Source organism: Colobus angolensis, unplaced genomic scaffold (genome assembly GCF_000951035.1).
Source record: "Colobus angolensis palliatus isolate OR3802 unplaced genomic scaffold, Cang.pa_1.0 Scaffold199, whole genome shotgun sequence".
Classification (NCBI taxonomy): domain Eukaryota; kingdom Metazoa; phylum Chordata; class Mammalia; order Primates; family Cercopithecidae; genus Colobus; species Colobus angolensis.
Genome location: NW_012115143.1, coordinates 1,236,387 through 1,254,897, shown reverse-complemented (window position 1 = coordinate 1,254,897; position 18,511 = coordinate 1,236,387). Strand labels below are relative to the sequence as shown.

The 18,511-nt window shown below is 51.7% G+C and overlaps 1 protein-coding gene across 3 annotated transcripts in view; it reads left to right on the top strand.

Moving 5' to 3' along the window:
* The window catches only part of EPB42 (erythrocyte membrane protein band 4.2), a 24,035-nt gene continuing 5,524 nt past the window's right edge, over positions 1 to 18,511 (top strand). The window contains exons 1-11 of one of the 3 annotated variants that reach the window (XM_011941127.1): positions 1 to 560; positions 4,878 to 5,063; positions 6,006 to 6,239; positions 9,759 to 9,877; positions 10,824 to 10,928; positions 11,805 to 11,982; positions 12,483 to 12,621; positions 12,925 to 13,028; positions 13,823 to 14,065; positions 14,634 to 14,933; positions 17,978 to 18,138. In XM_011941127.1, the coding sequence (XP_011796517.1) occupies positions 461 to 560; positions 4,878 to 5,063; positions 6,006 to 6,239; positions 9,759 to 9,877; positions 10,824 to 10,928; positions 11,805 to 11,982; positions 12,483 to 12,621; positions 12,925 to 13,028; positions 13,823 to 14,065; positions 14,634 to 14,933; positions 17,978 to 18,138 (1,869 nt within the window). In that variant the 5' untranslated portion in view covers positions 1 to 460. The remainder of the gene's footprint in view (positions 561 to 4,877; positions 5,064 to 6,005; positions 6,240 to 9,758; positions 9,878 to 10,823; positions 10,929 to 11,804; positions 11,983 to 12,482; positions 12,622 to 12,924; positions 13,029 to 13,822; positions 14,066 to 14,633; positions 14,934 to 17,977; positions 18,139 to 18,511) is intronic. The other 2 variants (XM_011941128.1, XM_011941129.1) reach the window with 2 other exon arrangements.

Here is an 18,511-nt window from a genome sequence, read left to right as displayed (position 1 = left end):
TGGATATGGGACTCCTGTTTGTGGCCTCCTCTCTTCCAGAGTCTTCCAGTGCAGTCCAGATAACATCTCTGAGAGTCTCTTGAGGCCACTGAAGCAAGAGGCTTCAAGGTTTGTTCTAGGCTTCTCCAGTTGGCAGGTCTTCCCCATCCTACCCCCTCCCTCAGGGCTGCCAGGCATATCCCTGCCTGGGCCTCCTGGCACAAGAGATAAAATGAACAGGGCTACTCCCAGCAACTGGTCCAGGAGATACCAGCAGGGAGGGAGCAAGAGAGAAGAAATATGTCAGGGTGCTCACAGGAGTAGTTGGGGGGAAGTTTTGCTCTTTCCAGATTCTTAAGCCAACAAAAGTGCCTTCATCATTTTCTGTCTGAAAGACAGAAAGCCCAGAAGGAGCCCAGAAGCAACAGTTCAAGACAGGTGCTTCCTGCAACCAAGTGGATAAGAGGAGCAACCTGCAGCCATGGGACAGGGTGAGCCAAGCCAGCGCTCCACAGGTCTTGCTGGACTGTATGCAGCCCCTGCAGCATCACCTGTTTTCATTAAAGGAAGTGGGCTGGATGGTGGGTGGGGAGGTGGTGGTATAACCATGGCAGGGGAGGGGGTACTGGTGATAGTGAGCTGGCTGTGGAGCGTGGTGTGATGGTGGGTGCTGGTGGAGGCAGAGGCGATGGTGGGGTGGCTGTGGAGCGTGGTGTGATGGTGGGTGCTGGCGGAGGCGATGGCGGGGTGGCTGTGGAGCGTGGTGTGATGGTGGGTGCTGGTGGAGGCGGAGGTGATGGTGATGTTGTTATGGGGTAGGATGTTGGGGTAAACTGGTCATGATAGCTGTATGATGATGGTGAGATGGTGAAGTTGGTTAACATGGGTTTATATTCTTATCCCAAGGTCATCATAGCATAAGTGTTCACAGCTTACTGATACAAATGAGAGACACCCTGTGATACAAATGAGAGACACCCTGGGTAGCATGAAGGTGTCACATCTTCTACAACAAATGGGAGAGAAGGAGAGGTGGGAGTCAGGGAATCCACCTAAAAGGGGCAGCAGGCAGACACAAAGCAAGAAACCAACAGAGGTGGTCAGAGTCGCAGCACTCTTGGCAGGAATTATTATCTCCTGGCCTGAGAATTGCCTGGCTGTTTTGTGTCCAGGAAGAAGCAAGAGGGTAGGCAGAGGGAAATGGTGCAGGGGTGTGGGAACAATGGGATGCAGCTGTGGTTCTGTTTCTATAGAAACTGCCTCACTCCCCACCCTGGTCGGCCAGTCTGGTGTGCGGAGGGCAACTGACCCTGAGACCAACACCTGAGAGGGAAATAAAAGAATTCTGGGTGAATTCAGTAAATCATCTCAGCCACGTCTTGTGAAAATAGGGCAGACACCAATAAATTGTCCTTTTTTTTCGAACGGAGTCTCTCTCTGTCGTCAGGCTGGAGTGCAGTGGTGCGATCTCGGCTCACTGCAACCTCCGCCTCCTGGGTTCAAGTGATTCTCCTGCCTCAGCCTCCCGAGTAGCTGGGACTACAGGCGCCTGCCACCACGCCCGGCTAATTTTTTGTATTTTTAGTAGAGACGGGATTTCACTTTGTTGGCCAGGATGGTCTCGATCTCTTGACCTCGTGATCCACCCACCTCAGCCTCCCAAAGTGCTGGGATTACAGGCGTGAGCTACCGCACCTGGCCAAATCGTTCTTTTTATTCTTAGAGACCAGACAAATTAAAAAACCTACTCAATCAGAGAAACACATTCAAAGATATCAGGAGATTGTTTAGTCCCAAACCAGAGGATGCCCCTGGGCACTAAATTCTTTCCAGGCAGTGGGTGGCAGAGGGCCCAGTAGCCACCAGATGAGAATCACTGAGTATGAGCTCATGGCGTGCCGCAGTGGCTGCAGCTGACTTGTGCTGACTTGCAAGAGGCAATTGCTAAATTTTGAGGAATCCTGTGAACCAGTTCTTAAACAGAGGCATTATTAAAAATTAAACTGTATAAACTTACAAGTAAAAAATTTATATTAAAAAGAAAGATAATAAGTACTCTAAACTGATCACCTCCTACATATTTTACTCCTTTTCACCTTTATGTTCTTGAGGGTGTTTACGTCTCCTGTATCTCTGTGCTGGAAAAACCACATGATGATGTGCCAGTCCGCGCCTCTTCACAGTTCTGCGCTTGCTGACATCACCTCAGTAGCTTCAAACTGGCCACAGAGGGAGTATTTTACACCACAGAACTTGGCAAATGCTGTAACTCAGTACGCCCTTTCCCCTCACCACCCCCTCCCCCCAGCCAGTCGTTAAACACATCACTGCTTGAGGGGCACATGTGCGGCAGCGCGGGGGTGTTGTGAAAGGCAGAGAGGGAGGAGGGTGGGGTACTGTGCACCTCTGAAGAGCATTCCACGTGGTCTCCGTGTTAACGCAACTTCTCATGGTCTGTGGTACAAATAGGAGATGCTGGGAAAACACGAAGGTGTCATTGCCTCAAGACCCAGTGGGAGAGAAGGGGAGGTAGGAGTCAATGAATCCACCTAAAAGGGGCAGAGGCAGAGATAAACCAAGAAACCAGGCAGACCTAAAGAATGCAGAAACCTCAGGGGCCCTGCGAGGGTCTGGCGGCACAGGTGGGGGCCTGAGGCCCCTGTGATGCATCTGAGAAAATCTCCTTTAAGGCTGTCCCAATGTTCTCATCCATTCACTGACGAGCAAACACTGATTGGCTATCTATTGAGTTCTGCTGGGGCAGAGGATGCAGATAGGAGAAAGCACTGTACCTCGGGGAGCTCCCCCCAGTGAAAGCGGGAGCAGAGGGCTACTCAGGTGAAGGGTATCAAATGGGATAAGTGCTGAAGAAAGTGGAGCGGAGTACTGTGGGAGCCCAGAGGACGGACCTCTTCCAGGAGAAGTCAGTGAAGGCTACAGAGGTGGGTGCCTTTGGATCTTGGAAGATGAGTAGACATCTGCCAGGTAGAGAAGAGATGGTGGGAGCCTTCCAGACAGAACCGGAATCCAAATGAATTCTAGTGACTATTGCCATAACACTGTGGTCATTACTTGGGTTCAGATGCACTGAGGCTCGAGTCATATGATTTAGGACGTGACTAAGGCATTCCACCATCCAAGCCGACTCAGCCAGTCTGCAGAGGCAGGGCTTATCCTGGGCCTCAGCACAAGCTTTGTGCTAAGCAGAAAGAGGAATCATTGCTGGTTTCTGAGTGCTGCTGTCCTTCAATTTACAAATCCCAGCCTCCCTGTGGCTACTTTATCTATAGCCATGGCCTGACCAAGCCAAGTGGAGGAGGGGGATACAGGGATGCAAGGGGCACGCAGGGACACCAGGACCAGACACAGAGAGGTTTCTTCCCTCCTCTGCACGCTTTAACATTTCTTCGTATTCAATGATGTCAGTTCTTTTGTCCTAAACAGACATCATTGGCATCTTCTATCATCCCATCACTAGTGAAAGAAAAAGTAGAACATCCTTCCCCTCTACTCTTCACCCCTAAGGCAGAGAGACTGGGAAATGAGGGAAATTTGAAGTGGGGGTATCCTGAATTTGACAAGATATGTCTTGTAGTCTAAAGGACATTGCCATCAGGGTCATATCACTTCCCTGAAGTGGGTTAGACTTCATTTCATACCTGCGAGCAAAAGCCATAGTTTCTCTCTTGTGGCAGCTGAGCCAGTACAAAACACTGCAGGCTGCGTTTCAGACCAAGAAGATTCCCAATGGCCTTCTGCCATCAAAGGAACAAAAAGTGCACAATTCCTTTGCTGCAAGAAAAAAACCTAAAATTTTTTTTTCCAGCATTGTTCCTTATCTTGGGCTTGCTGAACATATCTTTTGACTTCTTTACTCCTTGTTTTTTTCTTCCCTCTTGTATTAGTCCATTCTCACACTGCTATAAAGACATACCTGAGATGGGGTAATTTGTGAAGAAAATAAGTTTAACCAGCTCATGGTTCTGTGGGCTGTGTAAGCTTCTGCTCCTGGGGAGGCCTCAGAAAACTTACAGTCATGGCAGAAGGGGAAGCAAGCACATCTTCACATGGTCAGTGGGAAAGAGAGAGTGAAGGAGGAGGTGCTACACACACTTTTAAACAAGCAGCACTAAGGGGATGGTGCTAAACCATTAGAAACTGCCCCCATGATCCAATCACTTCCCACCAGGCCCCTCCTCTAACACTGGGGATTACAATGCGACCTAATATTTGGGCTGGGACGCAAAGCCAAACCATATCACCTCTGTTAAATGAGAATTGATTAACAGACTGTCATAATACTCTTGAGCCACCTACGTGAAGGGTTTTTGTGGGGTGCATAGTGCTGTGAGTTTATAGTAAGACTTTAGGTCAAAAAGCCACCACGCACAGTCTCGGGTGAGTCAGTTCCACACTCAGTCTCACTCTTCTCATCTATAAAACAAGAGAATTGGACTCAGTGATCTCAAAATCAGCTCTAAAAATTAACTGATTGTGCTCTAAGAAAAAATGAGTAGGGGTGAGAAAGATTTTGGGTTTTATTCATGCTTGTGGATTGGGACCAGAAAAAGGAGGCCAACAATGAGAATAAGCATTACATTTATTAATAGTAGTAACAACAACAGCAGTTTCATTTATTGGGACTTACTCTGTAGCTGACACTGTGCTAAATGTATTACACATCATCTAATCCCCACAACTATGAAAGGAGGGATGATTATTCTAAGGGAAAGGAAACTGAGGCTCAGGGTGGTTAAGTTACTTGCCTGGGATTGCGCAGCTAAAACGTAAGTGGAGCTGAGGATTTGAACCCTGGTCTCTCTGACTCCAGAATCTCTGCTTGTACTTATATTGTCACATTTACTTAGTTTCTATGACTTCTCTCTTTCCCACAACAGCCCTGGGTATCAAGAGCTGCGACTTCCAGGCAGCAAGAAACAATGAGGAGCACCACACCAAGGCCTTCAGCTCCCAGCGCCTCTTTGTGAGGAGGGGGCAGCCCTTCACCGTCATCCTGCACTTCCGCGCTCCAGTCCGTGCATTTCTGCCTGCCCTGAAGAAGGTGGCCCTCATTGCACAAACTGGTTAGTGAGCCAGGCCTAGACTCCTGGCAGCAGGCCTGGGGGTTTCTCTCCAGCAACTTGTTAGGGAATCACGGGGCAAATGGCCCACACTGCAGCTGGGCTGTAAGAAGTCCTGCCCACCTGGCAGGGCAGTGATGAGGTGCCATGAGATTATGTGCCTGGTAAATATTGTTTATGATGAGTCAGAAGCTGCCTAGCAGCAGCATCACCAAGGGCTTCTTTTCGGTTGTAAATATAACAGTAGCTTTGTAGAAAATTCTGGATGGGGCCGGGCGCAGTGGCTCACACCTGTAATCCCAGCACTTTGGGAGGCCGAGATGGGTGGATCACCTGAGGTCAGGAGTTCAAGACCAGCCTGACCAACATGGTGAAGCCCCGTTTCTACTAAAAATACAAAACATTAGTCGGGCGTGGTGGCGGGTGCCTGTAATCCCAGCTATTCGGGAGGCTGAGGCAGGAGAATCACTTGTACCCAGGAGGTGGAGGTTGCAATGAGCCAAGATAGTGCCACTGCACTCCAGCCTGGGCAACAAGAGCAAAACTCTGTCTCAAGAAAAAAAAAGAAAGAAAGAAAAGAAAATTCTGGATGGAATTGAACCCAGGCTAAATATAACATTTAATTGCCACTGTTTATTGAATCCATACTGCCTGTCAGGTGTTGGGCCAAGTATTTCACACACAATAGTTCGTTCAGTTCTCCTGTGGGCCATGAAGCAGGTACTGTGATGATGCCCATTTTAGAGACTGTGATGTGGGTCCGTGGGTGCCAAAAACCTGTGCTCTCCTATCACTCTTTCTTGATGGGTCTCATTTCTAGACGGGTCACTTTCATTATCCTCAGAAACAACTTTCACCTGCTCCATCTTTGAAATACCCTGACCTTATTACTCTGAGTTGTGACCAAGAAGTCCCAATGACGGACTCGTCACTGTGTGACTGCAGGAGAGCAGCCTTCCAAGGTCAACAGGACCGAAGCCACATTCCCAGTGTCCAGTCTGGGGGACCGAAAGTCGTGGAGTGCAGCGGTGGAGGAGAGAGATGCCCAGTCCTGGACCATCTCTGTGACCACACCTGCGGATGCTGTCATTGGCTGCTACTCGCTTCTGCTGCAGGTCTCAGGCAGGAAGCCACGCCTCTTGGGCCGGTTCACATTGCTCTTTAACCCCTGGAGTAGAGGTAAGTTTGGACCTGGGCCAGCCTGGGCTGCACGGGGACTCCAGACACTGGAGCTGGGGTGCAGCTCTGGCAGGGAGCACCTGCGCCAGGTACCTGTAGCAACCCTCTCTAAGGACAGCACCAACACCCAGTCTGCGCCAGGGCCTTCTACCTGGATGAACCAGCTCTCAGACCCAGGGTCCTGTTTTGGTGTCACTCCTGGGAGAAGCAGGTTGAGGCTTCCCACTGAAAGTGAAAGCTTGTCTCATCACCAGACCCTGGTGCTGGCTCAGGCTATTTCGGTCACAGGAGTTGAGACTCACTGAGATGACCCTGGGAAAACTGCCCTTCATTATAACAGTGCAGGGGTGAGAACTAGAGAGGGCCTCGGGAATGGCCTGAAGATGGGCTTCTCTCTCTCTCCCCGCTATTCTGTCTCCAGGGTACACTCAGGCTTTGCGGGACCTGCAGCTCATGCAATATGGGGGACCCTCTTTAAGGAAAAGAATATACCATTTTGAATTGATAAGGCTCCCCCGCCGACCAGGGCCCCAAGAGGTCTGTGTTATTCCACAAGCTTCTGCTTCTGCTTCCCAGGAAATGTACTGCTTCCTGTCTTTCCTCCTCTCTTCTGGCTCATTCTGTTCTTGAAGATTTCTGGGCGCTCTCCAGACCCACCTACCCAAGTGTCTGATGGGACCCTACCATTCACCAGCCTTTGAGCGGCTTCCCTGGGGTCAGGTGACCTCCTGTGGGCCCCCCATCCACAACCATGACCGCCTCTAGCAACGCTCAGCCCTAGCTGTGGCTGGAGCCATGTCGTCTAGAAATGGTCATCTGACATAATACATGTCCAAATAAGACCCAAAGTAGGACCCATCTTCTCTTCCTCCCCACTCTGAAGATTGTGTCTGTCTTTGTTTTTAAATCTACCTCACCCACCTTCATCCTTGGGCTCCCTGAAGGGTTTGTTGGGAGAATGAAAAAGAGTTTCTCCCGGCCTTCCTGTCTTTACAACATCAAATGAGTACACAGCCCTTTTCCTCTCAAGAATTTTGCTGCCAACATGGCAAGGCAGGGCTGGGAAACTGGCAGAAACATGGGGAGATGGAAGAGCCTTCCCAGGTTCTTAAGGTTGGCCTCATGTCTGGTCCGCAGCTCCTGACTGCTTTTCTCTGTGGTACCTAAATCCCAGTGGGTTCTCTCTCCACTTCTTCTGTCCAGGGCAGGGTCCTCCCCCACTTCAGGTGGCCCCACCTGTCCTCAGCTCAGGCCCTTCTTTCCTGCTCCAAGGGCGCAGGTGGGTGGGTCAGCACATGGGAGCTAGTATTCATCCAGATGCCCCACGTGGATGAATGTAGATGCAGGACCCCTCAGCTGGGGCAGGCCCTGTGGCTCTCCACGACTGGCAGAAAGCCCTTCGAGCCGCTTCCCTCCAAAGCTGAGGCTTTGGTGTACCCCCAGATCACCCTGAGTCTGCTTCCAGAGCCAGGCCCTGGCAACAACCGTAAAGACCTGGCAAAGACAGTTCTAGGACAGTGCTTGGCTCAGGGCACCCACACTCTTGACTCCAGTGCCAGGAGTCCTGCCTTTGTGCTCAGTTTGTAAGGACCTGCCTAGGGAGGGCCTCTCTACCTGAGTATGGGTGGAGGTCTCTGTCTGGGCAGGGGAGAGTCACTGGCTCCGCTCATCCGGGAGGTGACTGGGAAATTTTCAGATTCCCTGGCATCTCAGCGTCATCTTGGCATGCTTGGAGATGGGGATTCAAAAGGAGATTTTACATCCTATGATAAAAGTTGGAGCCCTGCTCATCGGCCAGGCACTTTATAAAGGGGGTTACATACGCCCAAGCAGAGAGGAGGAGGCTGGCGCTGCCCGTGCTCTCATAAGCTACTTCCTAGAGCCCTGCAGATCCTGGGGCCAAACACCTCAGTTTGAAGTAATGTCAAAAAAACACAAAAAACAAAAAACAGTGATGCCTAGCTGACTTCAGAGAGTACTCAGGATGGAAGGTAGGAGTGGAGGGCTACTTGGGCATATGGTTCTGTGATTTTAGACCCCAGATTTTTCAGGGCTTCTTGATTTCTGTTGCCTTATCCTTCTGTTGCCCTGAGGACCCTCATCCCCAGAGGGATCCCTGGAGGGCTCCAGAGAGGTTAGCCCAGCAGCTCCTGTGGCTGGTTTGGAAATCCTTTTCTGTCTCTAGTCCCCGGGAACTAGTCTAACCCCTGTCCACTTCACCTCGCCACTGGGTCAGAGTGATCAGCCCTCAGCAAGCAGGGCAGTTGCCCTCCTGCTTCTAGCTTCCCAGAGTGGGTGACGGCCCCCTTAAAAGTCGCCCACCCTCCTCATGGCGGCCAGCCCAACCCTAGGACTAGGAAAGCAGGAGGGGCACCGGGAAGAGACCAAGGGAGCCCTAGACTCACGCGGACACCTCCAGGGCAGAAATCCAACGTTCTGACGTCCACTTCTCAACCCCGCTGCTCCTTCCCGCCCTCCAACCCTGTCTTGCCAAATGTTCCTCTTCCTTCTGCTCACATCCATCAGCCTATGCTTAATTGCCTTTTTTCTGAAACACCTGGTTTTTCGTCACAAATTGAACTTATGGGAAAGACATACAAGCCACTTGGAAGCTCCCTGGCCTGTTGCCAATTTATCCAGGGACGATAGTGTTCTGGCTGTGAACAATTAGGATTTTCTTTTTTTTGAAATGGAGTTTTGCTCTTGTTGCCCAGGCTGGAGTGCAATGGCGCAATCTCAGCTCACCGCAACCTCTGCCTCCCGGGTTCAAGAGATTCTTCCGCCTCAGCCTCCCGAGTAGCTGCGATTACAGGTGTGCACTATGACACCCGGCTCATTTTTTGTATTTTTAGTAGTGATGGGGTTTCACCATGTTGGTCAGGCTGGTCTTGAACTCCTGACCTCAGGTGATCCACCTACCTCAGCCTCCCAAAATGCTGGGATTAGAGGTGTGAGCCACCACGCTTGGCTGATTTTCATTTGTTTTAAGAGAAAGTCTCACTCTGTCACCCAGGCTGGAGTGCAGTGGCGCCATCATAGCTCACCGCAACCTCAGACTCCTGGGCTCAAGTTTCCTCCCGCCTCAGCCTCCTAAATAGCTAGGACTACAAATGCGCACCACCACACCTGGCTGTTTTTTTTATTTTTTGTAGAGACAGAGTCTTGCTGTGTTGCCCAGGCTGGTCTCAAACTCCTGGTCTCAAACTATCCTCCTGCTTTGGCCTCCCAAAGTGCTAGGATTATAGGTGTGAGCCACTGCACCTGGCCAGCCAAGCTTTTTAAGGTTGTTCTTGTCTTCCTGGCTGACCATAAGGGCCACACGCTGACTGACCCAGGGACTCTGGGCTGGGTCCCAGTGGGGGCAGTGAAAGAGGGACTTCCTCCTCAAGTCTTCATTAGGCCCAGAGCTGACGGGGCGGCCTGTAGCCAAGCCTAATCTCGGCAGGGAGGACAGAGGCCTGGATGTGGAGGGTGGACCTGGCACCCCACAGGCCCTCATCCCTCCCCACCTCTCACCAGAGGATGCTGTGTTCCTGAAGAATGAGGCTCAGCGCACAGAGTACTTGTTGAACCAGAATGGTCTCATCTACCTGGGCACAGCTGACTGCATCCAGGCAGAGTCCTGGGACTTTGGCCAGGTACTAGGGCCCTCTAGGGGAGGAGTGTGTAGAGTGACTGTCCCCTAACCTTGCATGTTCAGGCTAGACAGAGCTGATAGGTCTAAAAACCCCTGGTCATGAGACCATTTATTTAGCCCGTTTCAGCCTTGTGGTGCCCCCCCCTTCCTCTGGGCCACATCAGAACATCCTCCGGAGCTACCACAATTCTTTTCTTTAAAGCTGTGGCAAATCAAGCCTCAGTTACATCCCCACTGTCTTTGAGATAAAGACCAAATCCCCCTAGCCCAACATCCACGGTCCTTCCAACCAGGCCCCTGCTCTGCTTTCTCCATGAACCACCCCATGTTCCAATTGCTCACCATCCTCAGAGCAACAAGCTGAATGTTCCCTCCGCCAGGAAGGGCTCCCCACCCTTATCTCCTGGCAAGCTCCCACCCATCTCTCAAGACCTTCTCGAAGCCTTCCCCAACCCCCGAAGGCAGAGGGAACCTCTCCACGGTCCTGCTCTGTGCCTGCATCTCTACAAGAGCCCTGGTCATGCTGCTGTGCTCTGTAATCTAAGGGGCTGTGCTGTGTGTCCATCTCCAGTCCTAAACCGTGGGCTCCTCAGGAACGGGAGGAGTATCCTCCACTCCAGGTTCAGGGCTGGTAGGGACAGTCGGGGTTCACTACATGGAAATGGAATGCAATGCAACAAAATGAAATGGTACAGCACGGGTCCCCGAGAGCTCACACCCTACCGGGAGTCAGACAATAGAATAGGCAAAGGACTAGATGCCTGGGAAAAGGAACCTGGGTCACATTGAGAGGTGGGGGGAGGAAGCCAGAGCTCCTCAGAGGGATGAGGCAAGGGAGGCAGGTGTGGAGTGCGGGTCTGGGAGAAGGACGAGATAATGAGGCTGTCCTGCGGGATGAGTGCCTGACCTGAGGACCCTTCATCATGGCCCTGTGTGGTCCTTAACAGTTCGAGGGGGATGTCATCGACCTCAGCCTGCGCTTGCTGAGCGAGGACAAGCAGGTAGAGAAGTGGAGCCAGCCAGTGCACGTGGCCCGTGTGTTGGGTGCCTTGGTAAGTGAGAGGCTGGGGAACCAGAACAGGGCGGGGGTGAGACAAGAGCCCTCTGAGAGACCTGCCCCACCACCGTGGCCTCAGAAACCCCCAAATCACAAATGGCCCCCTCCTCCCAGGGTGTGGGGACAGTTCCTACAGAAGGGTCTGAGGAGGAGAAGAAGACAGGCAATAGCATCCACAGGGGGAGAAAAGCAAAGCAATGTGTCCTCCCTCGGGACGCAAGCCCGCAGAAGACTAAGCCTCCTTCCCGCCCACACCCAGTCCCATCCTGGAGCTCAGGTCCACGGGAAGGAGCCGGTAGGGCCGGTCTTACCCAGTGCTTGCTGCTGCAGTGATCAAAGGGACTTCTTTTACATTTCTGAATTGTTCATAAGAATATGCAGACCATGATGGTAACTTGGTGCTTTCCCTTGTCCCTGAAAATCCTCTCAGAGGAATCCTGTGTTCACCATTCCCTCTTTGCCCCTGAAGTCCCCTCTGAAAAGGTGGTGAGGGTCCAGACCAGCCTGTGAGTTGAAAGAAGCTTGGGATAAGTGGCCTCCGGGACCCAGGTGCAAACCACCTCAAACGAGGGTGGAGGACTAAGAACCGGTGAAACCAGCCCCCGAGGAAGGGCAGCTCTCCTGCTCCTCTTTGTGGCTGGGGCCAGAGGACTTGTTAAGAAGGGCGGTCCTGGGCTCCAGCCCTAGGGCTGTGGCCCAGGGGCCTAGGATGGAGCCCAGGAGCACGCAGGTTTAACCAGTACCAGGTGGCTCTGATGCTGGGGATCTGTTCACCACGGTTGGAGTACTGCGATGAGCCCTCCTTACCCATGTCCTGGAAGCTGTCCTGCCCGAGGGACTCATACTGACATCCACACATTTCGCCAAACAGCTGCATTATCTCAAGGAGAAGAGGGTCCTGCCCACCCCGCAGACCCAGACCACCCAGGAAGGGGCCTTGCTGAACAAGCGCCGGGGCAGCGTGCCCATCCTGCGGCAGTGGCTCACCGGCCAAGGCCGACCTGTGTATGATGGCCAGGCCTGGGTGTTGGCCGCTGTTGCTTGCACAGGTTGGTCCCCTTGTCTCCTGTACAGAGTGCCCGGCCTCTTGGGTTGTTCCCTGGCCTCCCCTGTGGGAGGGACATCTCCAAAAGCAGGTGCTGCCTCCCTGCGGCCACATTTCCCCGTCCCACTACACAGAAGTAGTTGCCCCAGGCAGCTCCTCCCACCAGCTTCTGCTGCTTTTCCCCTCAGGAAAGTTGGGCTCATTTGCAAACTCCGTTCCCAAATTCACTTAATTCCCCAACCCTGCCCCAGCAGAGCAGCTCCACCGCACTGTGTTCTATGCTCCGTTGCCCTCTCCCCTGCTAACATACCCCGCATGTGGTGGAACCTGTGCCTTACTGATCAGCCTTCGTGCATCCTGTTCTTGGCTGCCACTTCTAGGTTCCACACTCCTCTTCTTTCCAGGTTTTCAGTGCCCAGAGGAGACATTGCAAATCCTAGCCTCCCACACGCCCCCAGCCCAGTCTCTAGAGCACCCCCTGACACTCCACCCCTCTTCTCACAGTGCTGCGATGCCTGGGAATCCCTGCCCGTGTGGTGACCACGTTTGCCTCAGCACAGGGCACCGGCGGGCGTCTGCTCGTAGATGAGTACTATAATGAGGAGGGACTTCAGAATGGAGAAGGCCAGAGAGGCAGAATCTGGTGAGAAGCCTGAGGGAGATGAGGTTTCAGTCCAGGAAGGGCTCCAACCCTACATGGCACACCTCTGCAGGAACCCCACCCCCTGCGTGGCCCTGGCATGGAGAGTAGGCTTTCAAGACTCTTAGAGGCTGCGCTGATGGTCAGTGGTGGGGTGCACGCCCCTTCCTGGGAGTGCCACAGCCACTTTGACACAGTGACCTCCCATCCCACTGGAACAACAACAACTCTGCCAGGCTGCGTTTCCAGAACCTCTTCAGCACTCCTTTTCCTTCCCACTTGAATTTTTCTCTTTGCTACATTCAGGATCTTCCAGACTGCCACAGAGTGCTGGATGACACGGCCTGCCTTGCCCCCGGGCTATGATGGATGGCAGATTCTGCACTCAAGTGCTCCTAATGGAGGTGGAGGTAAAGCCTAGGGGTGGGTCCAGGACCACGCAGGGCTGCACAGAGCTGAAGAAGTCCCCCGGAGAGGACTCGGGAGCAGCAGGCAGTCCCAAAGGGGTCTGCATCCTCGAAAACAGTAGAAGCACAAGGCATGACAGCAGCCAGCAGAACGCTGACCTGATGCCAGTGGGCTCATGGGAATAGAAGTGCCTGCCATCCTGGCTACAAGGCTGTAGGGAGACGAGGCACTTTAGAGCCACAGGTGAGGGAGTTGGGTCACAGTGAAGGGCAGAGGATCTTAAGATGGCAAGTGACTGTGCTAGACCAGGGGCTTGCAGCAGGGGGTTCTGAAGTTCTGGACATGGATGAAGAGGGTATCCGGATAGGCTCAAGCCCAGGAAAAGGAAGCTTCAGGACCCGCAAAAAGATAGCTCTTCCTCACCCAGGAACAGAAATGGCACAGAGCCTGGCACCTAGTAAGTGCTCAAGAAAGGTGGCCCTATTCCTGTCATATCCATAGTAAAGCTGGCTTGAGAGCTCCTCTCTCTTAGTGTGGCCCTCTGAGCTTCTGCCTGTCCAGTTCCTGAGAGGGCTTCTGCCAGGGGCCATGACCAAAAAGTTTTATCACTAAATGGTTGATCACTAAATAGTTTCACCTCTGTGACTCTCTCAGAAACCCTACCTAGTGTTCACCTCTGACGTTGGTCCTTGGGGAAGGAAAATAGGCTAGAGGATGGGGACTGAGGTGATGCAGTTCTGAACTGAGCAGAGGTCTAGGCACGGCTCCCATGCTCACCAACCTTTCTCTCCCTCAGTCCTGGGGTTCTGTGATCTGGTGCCGGTCAGAGCAGTCAAGGAGGGGACGCTGAGGCTGACCCCAGCAGTGTCAGACCTTTTTGCTGCCATAAATGCCTCATGTGTGGTCTGGAAGTGCTGTGAGGATGGGAAACTGGAGTTGACTGACTCCAACACAAAGTACGTTGGCAACAACATCAGCACCAAGGGTGTGGGCAGTGACCGCTGTGAGGACATCACTCAGAACTACAAGTATCCTGAAGGTACGGGCCAGGGAAGGGCCCAGGCTTCTCGGTACCTGAAACAGCAAGCGAGGGAAAGGGATGGGCCTGGCAGATGCAGTCAGAAAGAGCCTTGTCCTTTCCCCGTCATATAAAACAGGGTTTCTCAACCCCATTTGACACCATTGACATTTGGGCCCAGATATGTCTTTGCTGTAGGGACTGTGCACCCTAGGACATTTGGCAGCATTCCTGACCCTCAGAGGAAGTGTAAATTCTTTCACATAGGAAGATTCAGTTCCCTGCAAAACTGTCCCCAGAGACAGTGTTGTCTTGTCCCCAACCTTCCTCTCTCATCGTTCAAGGGGCGAATTCATAGCACTTGAAAAAGAACTTGGTCCTTGAGCGGTTTGGAAGAGACACACTGTATCGGTGGTGGATCTGCCTGACACAGACGTTTTTGGGCTAAATACGGCCTTAGAGGCTTGCAGAGCTCTCATGACTTTGGCATTTGAGCAGAAGTGGGTAAATGGTTTTGATTCCCAGGGTTTTATGAGAAGCGTTTATACCACCCGGGTAAAAGGTCAGCTTTGTTTCTTCCCTTCTCCAGGGTCTCTTCAGGAAAAAGAGGTGCTGGAGAGAGTTGAGAAAGAGAAAATGAAACATGGGAAAGACAACGGCATCCATCCTCCTCGTCTCGAGACTGCCAATCCTCTGTATCTGCTCTTGAAAGCACCTAGCTCCCTACCCCTAAGAGGGGATACCCAGATCTCGGTGACGCTGGTTAACCACAGTGAGCAGGAGACGGCAGTGCTGCTGGCAATTGGGGTCCAGGCTGTGCACTACAACGGTGTCCTTGCTGCCGAGCTCTGGAGGAAGAAGCTGCACCTCATGCTCAGTGCCAACCTGGGTAACGCTCTATGGCCCCACCAGACACCCCCACACATACACAGCCCCTGCCTTGGGGAGGCAGCAGCCACAGGGCACCCCCTGCAGTCTCTAGAGATGGCTTTGAGCCCCTGCTGCTCACTCTCGTGTTCTCTGTCATTCACTCATTCAACACATATTTATTGGGTCCGAAGCAGGAGAAAAACATGATGCCAACTGCAGTCAGATAAGTAAACAGACCCTTCGCAGCAGTGTGAGAAGTGTTTGCTGAGTTTAACAGAGTGGAATGGCAGGAGAATACCTCCCCCCCAGGCTGGAGTAAGCTGCCCCCAAATAAATTGTACTGCATTGAATCGGGAAGGATGAGTAGGAAAGTAATGGCCAGAAAAGTTAAGTCACAGCATTCCAGACGGAAGGAGTAACATGTGCAAAGGGCCCTGCTCATCTCTGAGGTCCTTATTTACTTGGTCTGAGATGGGGTCCAGGCATTGTTTTTTTCTTGCTTTTTGTTTTAAACACCCTATGTTATTCTATGGTTAAGATTCCCTGAACTAGAACAATTGCTTTTAAATTTTGCTGCACATTAGAATCACCTGGGGAAGTTTGACGCTCAGCCTGTATCTCAGGCCAATTAAATCACAAATTCCATGGTGGACTGGATGCAGTGGTTCATGACTGTAATCCCAGCACTTTGGGAGGCCAAGGCGGGTGGATCACCTGAGGTCAGGAGTTCAAGACCAGCCTGGGCAACATGGTGAAACCCCAACTCTACTAAAAATACAAAAATTAGCCGGGCTTGGTGTCACACGCCTGTAATCCCAGCTACTGGGCAGACTGAGGCAGGAGAATCGCTTGAACCCAGGAGGCGGAGGTTGTAGTGAGCCAAGATCATGCTACTACACTCCAGCCTGGGTGACACAGTGACACTCTATCTCAAAAAGGAAAAAAAAGAAAAAAGAAACTCCATAGTGGAACACATCAGAATTTTTTAAAACTCGAGTAATTCCAGTGTGCAGACAAGTGTGGGAATCAGTTGACGAGAGCTTGTCTACAGCATTGCAACAGCCTTCTAACCGGTCACCTCACCTCCAGTCTCTGTATCACTCTTCCCTTTCCAAACATGGGAGGAGTGGAGTCGGGGGGGTGGCGTGAGAGCTGGACAGGGCCCAGGTGACACAAGGTCTTGTCTCTCTTGCTAAGGACTTTGAGTTTTGTTCTCTGAGTAATGGAAAACTGGTGGAAGGTTTCAACCTGGGTAGTCAATGGAATCAGAAATTCATCTTAACAAGAAAGAACTTTTGGCAGAATGGAATGGAAAGGGTCATATAAGAAAAGTGCTTCTTAACCTTAGCTGCACATTGTGTCATCTGGGGACCTTTTTTTGTGGGGGGGGAGGGGGCAGCCTTCTGAGCCAGAGTAGGCTCAGAGTCTCTGATCATCTGGAAACTTTAAAAACTGCTGATGTCTTGGCCTCACCGCCAGAGTCTGATGTAACTGATTGGGGTGGGCCTGGCGTTGGGGTTGTTTTGTAAAGCTCCCCACTTGATTCTAATGTGCATCCAGAGTCTTGAGAAGCACGGAATTGAGAAGGTTTTGTAATCATCAAGTCAAGAAATGAAGGCCAAACTAAGCTAGCAGCACTTAGAGTTAAAATGTATTACGGAGTTGGGATAGATGGGGCTTGTGACTGTGTGAGTGTGTATATGTGTGTGGTGGGTGCTTCTGGTTTGGGTAAGTCACTAGAACAGGAAAAATGGGGAAGAGCAGGTTTGGGGAGAAAAAGGATGAATTTGGTTGTGGCACGTTGTGTCTGAAAGCCCGTGACATGTGCACGTGCAGCTGACCAGTGGGCAGCAGGAAACCTTGGTAAGATAAAGTTCTGGGCTGGAGCTCAGATGTGGAAATCCCAGCACAGGGGGGCCAACAAAGAGTCAGGGCATAGATGAGCTCACAGCAGTGGGGAGAGGACAGTGAGGAGATGAGAAGGTGAGGAGGGAACCCGGCGGCAACAGCAGCATTTAGGGGGCGGTCAGGGGAAAAGCAGGGTAAGGGAGGCCAAACAGTCAAAGTGAGAAAGGAGGCACCCAGCAAGATCAGCAGAAAGGGCATGAGGTGTCAAGGCTGAAGAGCACTATTAAGAGAGTGGGCTTGCAGAGAAGCTTCCTGGGCGTTAAGCTGATTGAGTTGGGAAAGTGAGACAAACCGTCTCATCCTCCTTGGAGGCATGACAGAAAAAGGTGAGGCTGCGGAGTGGTCAGCCAGGGACACTGGACAGAGGGAGAGAGCTGAACCTGCTCCTATGCTGAGGAAAATGCGCAGGCAAGAGGGAAAGAATGAGCTCAGGAGAGACGGGTTAAAATTGACAATGCTATGCCTGGGGATATGAGACAACTAGAATCACTGTAGCTCACATTTATCAGGCGCTTACTGTTTGCCCAAAATGATGTTAAGTGCGGTATGTGCATCATCTTGTTAGCCCTCACAACAACGTTCTGAGGCAAGAACCATTGCTATCCCCACTTTACAGATGAGGAGATGAGACACAGAGAGGCTCGATAATTTACTCAGGTTACACAGCTAGTGTGATGGGGTCAGGAGGGGGCACAGATTTAGAAAGCAGAGAATTCACTTGGGCAGGGGGCATACCTCATCCCCGGAGCAGTGGTGACAGTAGGAGTCGATATTTCTTCTGTAGGGTGACAGAGCAAGACCCTGTCTCCAACACAAAACAAAACAAAAACCCTGCAAACAACACAAACCATCCCACTAGGAAGGCATTATTACACAAGGACACTGAGGCTCAAAGAGCTTAACTTGTTCCAGTTCACAGGGACCCTTCCCCAACCCCACTGAGGTGGTCTGCCAAGAGTGTTGTTGAGGGTGGTGATGGGGATGAGGGTGAGGAGTGAGGTCTTGAGTGAGTTCGAAGCGTACAATTGTTGGGGAAAATGGGGCATCTTTCTGGTCTCAGTGAGGCCCTGAGTCCTTTGCATTGTGTGTGTAACTATGGCTGTTTCTGGGGTACACACACCTGTTGGCACTGACTCCACCTGTCATGTGTTTCAGAAAAGACAATAACCATTGGCCTGTTCTTCTCCAATTTTGAGCGAAACCCACCCGAGAACACCTTCCTTAGACTCACCGCCATGGCAACACACTCTGAGTCCAGCCTTAGCTGCTTTGCTCAGGAAGACATTGCCATTTGTAGACCACATCTTGCCATCAAGGTAGGCACCAGTCCTCCTCGAGTTGCCCTCATCTGCCACCACTCAGGTCCCCATTTCAGAAGGAATCCAAGCCCCTTCAGAGCAGATGCCTGTGCTGCAAGATTACCAGAAAATGCTACATTTAAGAGCTCCTTCCCTTGAAAGACATAGTTTCTTACATACCCTATTAAGGTGTAAATCTTCCAACTTTAGTTAGTTAAGTAAAGGTTTCTAAAATTGGGCCCTTCCCAGTTGCTGCCTCCTACCTACAAGGATCATAATAGCCTATGTTTCTTTAGCACTCCGTACACATGCCAGAGCGTTTTCACCTCCTCTCTCTCTTCTTTTTCCTTCCTTCTTTTCTTTCTTTCTTTCTTTCTTTCTTTCTTTCTTT